Genomic DNA, 11,731 nt, shown 5'->3' on the forward strand with positions numbered 1-11,731 from the left:
AGGAAACTGAGGCTACAGTTTTCACAGGCTCACCAAAATTGGACAATAGAAGATTGGAAAGACATTGCCTGGTCTGATGAGTGTTGATTTGAGCTGTGACATTCAGATGGTTGGGTCAGAATTTGGTGTAAACAACATGAAATCATGGATCCATCCTGCCTTGTATCAACAGTTCAGGCTGGAAGGGGTGTTATAATGGTGTGAGGGATATTTTCTTGGCCCTTAGTACCAATTGACCATTGTTTAAATGCCACAGCCTTGTGGCTGACCATGTCCATCCCTTCATGTGTACCCATTTTCTGATGGCTACTTCCAGCAGGATAATGCACCATGTCACAAAGCTCAAATCATCTCAAGCTGGTTTCTTGAACATGACAACGAGTTCACTGTACTCCAGTGGCCTCCACAGTCACCAGATTTCAATCCAATAGAGCACCTTTGGGATGTGGTGGAACGGGAGATTTGCATGATGGATGTGTAGCCGACAAATCTGCAGCAACTGCGTGATGCTATCATGTCAATATGGACCAAAATTTTGGAGGAATGTTTCCAACACCTTGTTGAAAGTATGCCACTAAGAATTAAGACAGTTCTGAAGGCAAAAGGTAGTCCAACCCAGTACTAGCAAGATGTACCTAATAAAGTGGCCAGTGCATGTATCAGGAATTGAGTTTTCTCATTTATAATGTAATTTATTTGGTATTTAAATTTCCTTAGTTGTTCTCCATTTCCTCTGTTGGGTTGCCTGCATTAATATTTTCGAGATGTTTGATTTTTTTGATCCAGTACAGCTTCTTGTTCTTTCTTTCTTTCTTTCTTTCTAACCGGAAAATTAAATTCTCGTGTCGCGTTCACTGTGGCATAGGCTGCATGCCCCCTCCCCTCCAAGTGTTGGAGGGGAGTGGCGATTTATGGAATATTTCTTGATGCTAGGACACAGTGTAGTTACAATATGTATCTACATCCTTTGCTGTGTGTCAAGTTGGAGCACCTATGTGTGATTACAATACTGACGAGTATCATAAATCACCAGTGTGTGCTGCCTTTCAGAAATCCTTCTGCATGAGCACATTGTAAGGAAAGTATTTGTTTTACACTCATTTGGGGTGCTTTGAGGGTTCAAATTATTATTTCGACATCAACCACGTCGAATGAACTGCAATGGACTGCATTTATATAGACTATACTTTGTCCACTCAAAGAGCTTGACAACACATGCCACATTCACTCATACATACACCAATGGCACATGATCTGGAGCAATTCCTATCTTGTCGGAAGACTTTTCTACATGCAGAATGGAGGATTCAGGGATCAAACCACCAACCCTCTGACTGGTGGATGACCTGCTCTACCTCCTGAGCCACAGCTACCCCATAAATGAGCAGGTCGTAAGATGGTTTTGCCTACTTTGAAGTGCGTTGGTTGCTGGTGACTTGCTTGTTTGGAAACAAAATGTTGCCGCTGGTAAACACTCAAAATGGACTCCAAGGTAGCTTTGGAAAAACTTGGCACTGGCATTGAACTTTCATCCTACACACAAGTTCTTGAGGTGATTCACTCCAAAACATGACCGTCATGTTCAAATCAGTGCATTTTTTTTAAAGTTTGATTTTAATAGCAAAAAACATACATGGAAAAATAAAAATAAAACAACATGCATTCTGCACCTGCAGTCAAGACAAAATCTGCTCGGTCAGTATGAGTGTTAAGGCATGTCAGCAGATCATGGGATGTTCATTCTCTTTTTCTCTGTCCCCAGGCCATGTGGAAGCCAGCATATGACTTCCTGGTCACATGGGCCGCTCAGATAGGTGACAGCTACAGAGATGTGATCCAGGAGCTGCACCTGGGCCTGGACAAGATGAAGAACCCTGTCACCAAACGCTGGAAGCATCTTACTGGCACACTCATCTTGGTCAACTGCCTGGATGCCTTGCGAAGCGCCGCCTTTAGTTCCGCTGCTCAGGACGACTATGCCATCTAATCTCTCTCCTTTATAACTCGATATTAATCCTGCTGGTGTTTGCTCATACCAGTTCACTTCACTCTTCTGGAGCATTTTAAAAGTTTCACAGTTTGAAATGCTGCATTTCAGCTTTCTGCTCACTCTAAATGCCACTACTGCTGTTATATGTTGTTGTTTTATTCCTGTGGCACAGCCTTCATCTCCCCTTGCACAGGGAAACATTGCCACATCTCTGCAGGTGCTGGCCAAACAACATAATGCTGTATGGAGCTCACAGTATTCATAAAGGACTCTTTTAAAATGTTCTGTCTTGCATAGTTATGTATTTTTGTACTATTATTTGGCACAGCATTTTTAAAGCAACATTTTGAACCCTTTTTGTTAAGAAGTATGGATTGAACACGAAGAAAGAAAGACACTTTTTCAAGAATGGACACTTCAGTATTTTACCGTTGTTACTCTAGTCGTGTGTCAAATCTGTTTTATTTATTTGTACATGAAGGAGGAGGTTACTTTTTTCTCCGCATAATATAGTGCATGGCACAGTTGTACTTATGCCAAAGGAAAGGGCTGTCAGATGGCAAGGTAAAACTCTGAAAATATTCTAAACACACAAAGTACACTTAAACTGAGATTTTAAATGGGGCTTCTTTTAGATAGATAAAATACATTTTGCTTTTGATCCCTTGAACACCACTGACTATGTATAAGTACAGTTCAAATATAATATAGTTCACATATATATATATATATATATATATATTATTTATTTATTTTTTTCCCCCCAGTTACACCAACTTCAAAGTGCACTGGATGTGTATGATTTGCAGAAAACCTCCTGTGTCTTGTTTTGAGTTCATGTCAACAACAACAGGAAACACAGCAGCTGTGAGTGCAGTGCCAAAGCTTTGGGGCCGTTCTGTAGGTCCTGACTGAAGAATGATGTGTGCATTTACGCACATGGCACAGCACCCATATCTTTGGTCAGGGTCTGATGGTAATTAATGATCTGTGTTGTGCCACACATCTACAAAGGTCAGCTGTTACACCCAGATTCCTGGTGTATATGAATGAATACTGAGCTCCAGGGCATCATTATTTTAAGTAGATAAAAGTCCAAGATAAGCCCTCCAACCAGACTTGGTCCTCCCCAATGTCTGACAGAAGATTTCGACCTGTTTCAACTATATCACCTCGTCTTCGTCAACAAATTTAGTTTGCTCATCTGTCATGGAGCTAAAATATAATCCTTCATTAGGCCAAAGAGGACATATTTGCAGCATTACAGCAGCAAAGGGGATAGTGTAATAGAAAGAAGCGTGAATTAAAAAAGGTAGATATCATAAATAAGTAAATAATATTATTATGTGGTTCACTGGGGGCAGTGTTGATTGTAAAGAGTAATGGACTGTCTTTATATTGCGCTTTTCTAGTCTGATGACCACTCACAGTGCTTTTACATCACAAGTCAGCAGCACACCTTCATACTACATCAGCTGAGCCACCTGCTCATTACAAGCGTTATCCATTCACTCGCACTCACACACCGAAAGCACAATTTGGGGTTTACTATCTTGGCCAAGGATACTTCAACATGTCGGGATCAAACCACAGACCTTCTAATAAGTGGACTACCGCTCTATCTCCTGAGGCACAGCCACCACAGTGTAAAGTCAGACAGTAGCAGGAAGGAAGGACCTGCATTATCTCAGACCATTGCTGAAGGAGCTGCCTAGTGCTGTCAGAGTATCTTGCATGGGTTGGGACATGTGTTCCATCAGGAATGATAGCTCAACCATCATTCTCCTTTCATCACAGAATAGAGCTACCCATCTTAGCTAGTCTGTTAAGTCTCTATGTGTTAGCAGTTGAGATGCTGCTGCCCAAGTAGACGACTTCATAGGTGACACCACAGTCAAAAAAAGGTCCTCAGGATTGCCCCCTGCACTCCAAAGTCTCCTCAGCAGACACTGTCTGCTCCAGCCTTTCTTTAATTGTGCATTTGCATTGTCAGTCCAGTCCAGTGTATTATTCATTTATTATGGTGCAGAAAGAGAGTGGTTGCCCCTGTCCTGTCCCTATCTGTGATGAGGCCAATGATTGCAGAGTCCTCTGATAAGTTTTGCAGGTGGCAGTTGGTTGATTTGTGCATGAAGTCTGCAGTGTAGAGGGTGAAGAGGAAGGGATCCAGGACTGTTCCCTGCAGGGCTCAAATGCTGTAGACAAGCATGTCAGACTCACAGTCCTGTCTTTTAGATACTTTGGTCAGTTGGTTAGGTGGTCCATGATCCATGCTGTGAGGTGGGAGGTCACCCCTGTGTGCTCCAACTTGCTCCTCAGAAGTGCGGGCTGTATGATCTGTGTAGATGACAACCTCATCCACCCCAATCCCTGGTTGATACGGGAACTGTAGTGGGTCAATTGATAGTCTTACCAGGGGAAGGAGATGGACAAGAACAACCTTCTCTATTCCAGCTGTAGCTGTAGAGGTTCTTCGGGTGTGGAGTCTTTGGCACTGGTATAACACACAAGGCTTCAGATTGAGATTGAAGATGTGCTCAACTATCCTGCACAACTGGTCTGCACAGGACTTTAGAAGCCTTCAGCTGATGCCATTCATACCCATTTCTGCCTTGATCCTCCTGAGTTCGTTCCTCATCTCTGTTGTAGGGACAGAGTGGGGCTGTGGTTGGAGGTTGTGCATGGGAGGTTATGGCATTGGACAGGGAATTCAGTGGATGTGCAGAGTGGCTTTGACCTGAATATTTTGGGAAGGGGGGTGTAGGTAGGGGTGAGGGAATACACAGGTTGCAGATGATGGGCGTTGCAGCAAAGAGAACTGGTCAGAGGGAGAGGCACATAACTGAACAAATCCATTGAAGAAATAGTTCAGATCATTCACCCTCTTTTTGGTCCCCTCCAGGCTTTTCAAGAACCTCCAGATTCTAACCGTGTTCTGCTCCAACTGATTCTCCATCTTCCTCCTGTAGCTGCTTTTTTTCGTCACTGATTCTTCTCTTCAGCTCCCTATGCACATTCTGCAGCTCCTCTTTGTTTCCTGACCTTCCTGACTTTGAAAACATCCAGCGCTCATGTTCAGAATTAGCAGGGTTAGCCATGTATTCCCTCCACTGCAGAGTTAACTCTGCTAACTTGTTAGAGAGAGATCTCACATTGTCCATGATGATCAGACTGGTTTGTAATTTTTCCTCCTAGCGTGGTACTCAGCCCTGGTACAGCATCCCCATATCTTCGTCCTCAGCTTGTGGGGGAATATGGGGCCTCTGTCCAGGAAGCACTGACAGGTTGCCAAGAAGTATCAGCTGAGCCCTGGTATAAACAATGGTGCCTTACCTGCCTTCAGGATCCCCAGATGCATTTGTAAACAATGCAAAAAGCAGAAGAACAACCAGTGCAAACTCAATGACTTCAGTTTAAAAAAAAAAAAAGAAAAAGTATTTTTATGCATTAAAAAAAAGACAACAAAAAAAAAACAAATTAAAGAAGCTAGAGGAAAAGGTCAATGATGGGTGAAAGCTGCTGCAACAGTTGGTCACTGGTGTGGCGCTGGAACATTTTAGATGTTCAATGTAGATGCTGATGTGGATCACATGATATGATTGAGTAAGTAGACTGTGTGTTTGGATTGTGCTGTCAGCAATTATTATTTTTTTTTTAAAAGAGTCGATTTAAATAATTATTTTTAGCCTTACCCTCCATTATAACAACATTAATCATTTATTTCTCAACTCTTTGCCATCTTCTGTCTGTATTTCATTTGTTTGTTAATCAAAGTCCTTTTTTTACCTAAGCTTGCCAAAAAGAAAACAGCTTGACACAGATTACCTTGGAAAATGTTGATACCACTGTTGTAAAGACACTTTATTTCAAAGCTTCTGGTTTGGTTTTGTCTCAGTAATGCCTAATGTGGTAGTGACACATCCAGTGGTAAGTTTAAGAACCTTTTTGTGACTTTGTACTTTGTAGAAAAGAAATAAAATGTAAATATTTGTACACCCCCATTTGTCAGATTGTACCTGCTTCTGGCTGCAGTTTGTAGTAAAATGTTCCCTGTAAAAGCACACATCGACCAGAACATCACAGTCTAGAAGTTTTGTTACCTGAAACAGGAGCAACAGGCCATCACGTTTTGTGTGTCAACAGTATTCTGTTAGAGAAAAAACCAAAAACAAATAAACGTGAGATAATGTACAGTGGAAGGTAAATAGGATGGTGCAGGAGGCATGACATGGACAGAGAGAGCTTAGCTGGCTGCTGGGTACAATTAAAGCAAGAACAAGAAAGACAACTTGGAGATTCAGATAATTGAAATGGAGCTGAACTTTGTTTCTGGTTTCACTTGGCAAACCACTGCAACTGACACGGTAAAAACAGGATCCATCTATCTGGTCTGTGCAAGATAAGCAAACAGACTCACCATCCGTGTGAACAAATCATCAGAATAGAGCTGAGTTGAGAGGGCCACTGATTCCAGAAGTGTTTTTCCTCATTCTGTATTTCCATTTCAATTGTTTTTTCTTTTATGGTATCCTTAAGGTGACTGAACATAGAAACATGGGACTCTCCTGGTTAGTGTAACAATCATATATTTTATGACCATCGGTTTTAATAATTTCAACTTCATTTCTGGCTGTCATTTTTCTGTCATTCACCTCTAAATACTACACTGAGCTTCGTGTGTCAGAGCGGTAGCACATTCAAAACACTTAACTGCAGTTGTGAACAAACTCCACAAATAAGTTGAGAATGCAACAGTGTATTGATTCATGATGCAGATTGTAAAGAGCATAAACTGTAGCTTCAGCTGATCGTCAGTTGCACACATCACAGAATTTTAAGCTTGGTGATTGGATGTTCATTCATTCATCTTCTATACTGACTATCCCTTTTGGGGTTGCGAGGGGGCTGGAGCTTATCCCAGCTGTCAGTGGGCGAGAGGCGAGGTACGCCCTGAACCGGTTGCCAGTCAATTGCAGGGCAACATATAGAGACAGACAACCATTCGAGCTCACACTCACACCTAAGGACAATTTAGAGTCACCAATTAACCTAATGAGCATGTTTTTGGTCTGTGGGAGGAAACCGGAGTGCCCGGAGAGAACCCACGCATGCACAGGAAGAACATGCAAACTTCACACAGAAAGGCCCTGCCTGACCCGGGGAACGAACCAGTGACCTTCTTGCTGTGAGGCACGTGCACTACCTGCTGCGCCACTGTGCCGTCCGTGATTGGATGTCTAATTCTGAAATGCATTTTAGGAGATAAAGTGAACTTCTTCCCCTAAGTTTTTTGCCTTATCAAAGAACTACATATTTTCTAAAACAGTTGTTAATATTTTGGACCCATGTTTGAACCAGCAGAGTTTCATGCTCAAACAAGAGGTGCTCCACCTAACATTATCTGTGGAATGATCATTAATGATACTTTTGTTCTTATGAAACCAGGGATGGCTGAAATTACTCCTCCCACTTCATAACTCCTTAGTGGGAAGGTTTCCCATGTTTCTGGTAACATGGCATTTGGGGTATAGAGGTTTGTGACGTACAAAGAAGTCGTGGTTGGGTTCATACCCAGGAGTGTGAGTCACAGCTGCATGCACCAGACCTTGACCCCTGTACTATGACTGTTTGCCACAAACCCTTACAGGCCTCCATAAATGTAGCATGTTTGCATGTTTGCATGTTAACACACTAAAGCCTGGTTTATGCTTCTGCGTCGCGGCGACGCCGTACCTACGGCGTACACCCGACGCCGTCACTGAGCATTCATAGTTCTGCGTCGAGGGAACGCGTTGCTCCGCAATTCACCGCCAAGCCGCTAGGGGGGTGTGGCTGTGTCTTTGTATGGTTTCGGGGGGCTCTTGTCGGATCTCCGTGTTTCGTGAGATTTCCCTCCACAAATTGTTGGCCATTTGGCAGTCTTTATACTGCCGCGAAGAGGACTTGAAAAGAGGACCTGAAACTTTGAAAATGGCGGTGTTGTTGTGCTGCGACCGTAGGGCTGCGACTGAACCAAAATTACGTTCTGAGCGGACCAATCACAGTCCTCGACATTCACGTCACGACGCGTCGACGCGACGCGTCAGGATTCTGCAACGCAGAAGCATAAACCAGGTTTAATATTTAGCATGTTAGGGAACCAAGCTAACAATGCAGCTGAGGCTGATCGGAATACAATCAGTTCATGAACCATTAAGTGATCACCTGACCTTTCTCTGTGTTTAGCTTTGCCACTGCCACTGCACAGCTGTTCCATTTTGTCCCAGCTTTCCTGTGCCTTGCTCTTTTTTCTCTCCTGTTTGTCAGCAACTGACTTGCAACTTGGGCGTTTGATTGTCAGACTCTCCTTTTCATCAGAGTGTCTGTGGTGTAACACAATGCTTTAAATCCATGGGTTAGTGTTCCATAATCCTTATCACTCCTGTTTGCGCCAATGGCTAGCGATCCCCATAGTGGTTTGCAGCACCAAAGCTGGAGGCAGTGACTTCTGGTGAGCCTCAGCTTCCCATGTCTGACTTCCCTTTGTATATGGTAGGAAATGTCAGACTCTCTTTTCAGTGGGTGGAATTTACCTGCACATTGGTAGTCATCTGTGTACCCTGCCTCATTTGGGGAGGCTGTGGCTCATGTGGCAGAGTGGTCATCTGCCATCTGGAGGTCATGGTTCCATTCCTGGCCTTGGCAGTCCACATGTCAAAATATCCTTGGGCAAGATACTGAACCCCAAAACTGCACCTGATGCTGTACCATCCATGTGTGAATTCATATGTACATCGCTTTGGATAAAAGCGTCCACCACATGACTGTAATTGTCATTGTCATTGTCATTTCTCTATTGAAAGGTGGAAGTCTTCACATCTAAGAATGGCACCACTAAATGCTTGCTTCATAGCAAATGAATTGTTTATGCTTAATGATCTCATCATGTCAAATAAAATCAAGCTCTGGCCAAAGATTTACACAATTTTGTCTCTGTTTTTATGAATATGAATATACAGAGTATTTTAATCTCACTTAACATCAGGCTCTACACACAACAGAGCACACTCTTGACCTTGTCCTTACTGGTAATTTTAATATTAATTTTATTTTCCGAGGATCATCTTTTGACAGCTGTATTTTTTTAAAATTTGTCTTTTAATATGAATTCTTTATCCTGCCCACATGTTATTAGCTATTGCATCCTGAGCCATCTTTCTGCTGCAAAGTTGCCATTTTCCTTTTTAACTCCGTTGTGCCCAGTGAACTGAATGAAGTGGTGCCTCAAAACTATACTGATTCCTTCGATCAGTTTCTCCCATTGGATCAATCAATGTGAGAGTGGTGGAGTTCAGCTGTCACAGAAATCTACCAGATTATATGTTTATTATCTTTACTTAAAGAACTTCGAATGACATTAATTTAAATCATTAAATAATTTGGCAAAAATGCTATAGCTACTTCTTTAATCTTTTGTTAAAGAGGTGGCACAATCACAAAATTCTATCTGATGATATTAGTAATATTGTTACTTCTGCAACACCCGCTGTTCAGATTTTTTTAAATGAGAAATTTCTTTCATTCTTTGTTGGCAAGATAAACAATGCTAGAGTTGTCTGTGGCACCTTACTGCGGAATTCTATCACCATCTCCTTTCTCTTGCAGGCATTTATGTGCAGGTGGTTCATTTCACACCATCTGACATCTGTTGGGGATGACTTCCCTGCGTTCCAATTCTCCTGTCATACATGTCCAACACTGGCTGTATCATCTGAGAACTTCTGGATGTGACAGCTGTCAGTGTTGTGTCTGAAGTCCAAGGTGAAGGGGGTGAAGAGCACAGGAGAGAGCACTGTACCCAGCAGAGCCCCCATGCTGCAAACTACCTCATCAGTCGTGCAGCTGCGAAGGCTCACATACTGTAGTCTGTTGGTGAAGAAGATGAAGGTCCACACAGTCAGGCAGCAGTCTGCTCCAGCTCCTTCCAGCTTCCCCCTGAGTAGTGATGGTTGCATTGTCTTAAAAGCACTGGAGAGTCAAAAAAAAAAAAACATGACAATCACTGTGGTGTGGCTCCTGTTGAGTGAGGTGGGTCGAGGGGCATGAAATCTCTGATGTCGAGTAGGGGGGGGGTTAAGGGGTATGGGGAGGGAAATGCTGGTGTCAGGGATCTGCTGGTGGTCTGGGCTCTGGTGGGTTGGGGGACGGAATGGGGGTAGAATCAAATCTGTTGAAAAACAGAATTCATTTCATTTGTCCATTCTCATTCTCCAGATTCTTGGCCCCTCCCACTGTCACTTGTGGCCTGAGATGGTTTTCAGGCCTCTTCAGACCTCTCTGGCGTTGTTCCCCTGAAGGCTCTCCTCCAGCTTCCTCCTGTAGCTGTCCTTGTCCCTCCTAATCTCCTTTTTCAGCTCCCTCTGCACCCTCCTCAGCTCATTTTTGTCGTCAAATCTAAACCCTCTTCATTCAAAAGGGCTATTAAGATCTGATAGATCTGAGTATACTTTGTAGGACCCAAGGGGCAGACAAAAAGGCACAGAAACGAAAAGAGTTGTTACAAAACACAACGGTTTATTTTCCGACAAAACAATAACAATCTCAACAAGAACAAAACCAGAGACAAAACACAAAATCAGCCCAAAAAACAAAAGTCTACTACACCGTGGTGAGCAGATAGGCACAAACCCTCACGAATCACTAGGAACTAAAACGAGAGGAATAACCCACGATACCAAACAAAACTTATACTCGCTCAACAGTGGCTGTGGCACAACAAGACAAGGAAGTAACGAGACAAGGTATGGTTGGAAAGTTTTAGCGTGAGCTCAGAACAGTCTGGCAGTGAGGCAGAGCCGCCACACTGCTTAAATGCAGGAAGAAATCAGTGGATGAGTGTCCTGGCTCTGCTCAGCCAGGCCACACCTCCACTGCAGAAAACAGAGGGACAGGAAAACCAAACAAAACTCCAAACAGAAATACACACAAACAGAAAGTCACAAGCACAGTGTAACAAGGGCTTTCAGTTCAGGGGTTTGTTGTTTGGGAAACACTGTACCTTCCTGGTAGGCACAGTGTTTTCCACACAGAAGTTGATGCAGTCAATGTCTTCCCTGTGTGGACTGCACAGCACTTCCCAGTCAGTGGTGTCAAAGCAGTCCCTCAGTGCCATACTGGACTCCTCCTATAATCTTCTCACAAACCTCATGGTTCCTTAACTGTGTGAAAACTTCCTATGGCCCTGCTGTTATCATGGTGATGGTGAAGTATGCATATGTGGTGGCTAGTAGCTCACATAGCTTCAGATTATTATTGTTTTAATGTATCTTTCCGCCTTTATTACCGAACCATGTATTGCTGATGACAGAAATACATCAACATGAGGACAGGAAGCTCCAGGATTGGATAAAGTGCTTCCCAAAACACCTTCTGTTCCACCACTGTCACAGTGATGTGTTAAAGACAGCCAACATCATCTCTGTACTCTTTACCTTGAGAACTGGTGCTCCAGTACATCAAACAGCATGCCAGCCAGCCTGCATCCTAGGCTTGACCAAGCATGAGTGATCGGTGAGGTGAGATGCTTTCGCAGATCCAAATGGATATGAAAAGACAATATACACCCAGCTATAGCCTGCTCACCCTGCTGCCACCTGAAAAGTGACACAGAGTTATCCGCTGTTATGCCATTAGAAAACAAGGCAGTTTCTTTCCTTAAACTCCTCAACCTGTTCTCTGCACTCCACCATGAAAAATGGATTT

General features: G+C 43.2%; 1 protein-coding gene across 1 annotated transcript in view; it reads left to right on the top strand.

Moving 5' to 3' along the window:
- The window catches only part of LOC143330715 (SH3 domain-binding protein 4), a 121,601-nt gene extending 112,663 nt beyond the window's left edge, over positions 1-8,938 (top strand). Inside the window, exon 5 of the mRNA XM_076747447.1 lies at positions 1,763-8,938. Within this exon, the coding sequence (XP_076603562.1) occupies positions 1,763-1,987 (225 nt within the window). The 3' untranslated portion in view covers positions 1,988-8,938. The remainder of the gene's footprint in view (positions 1-1,762) is intronic.
- The last annotated feature ends 2,793 nt before the right edge of the window (positions 8,939-11,731 follow it).

This window comes from Chaetodon auriga, chromosome 13 (assembly GCF_051107435.1).
Source record: "Chaetodon auriga isolate fChaAug3 chromosome 13, fChaAug3.hap1, whole genome shotgun sequence".
Classification (NCBI taxonomy): domain Eukaryota; kingdom Metazoa; phylum Chordata; class Actinopteri; order Chaetodontiformes; family Chaetodontidae; genus Chaetodon; species Chaetodon auriga.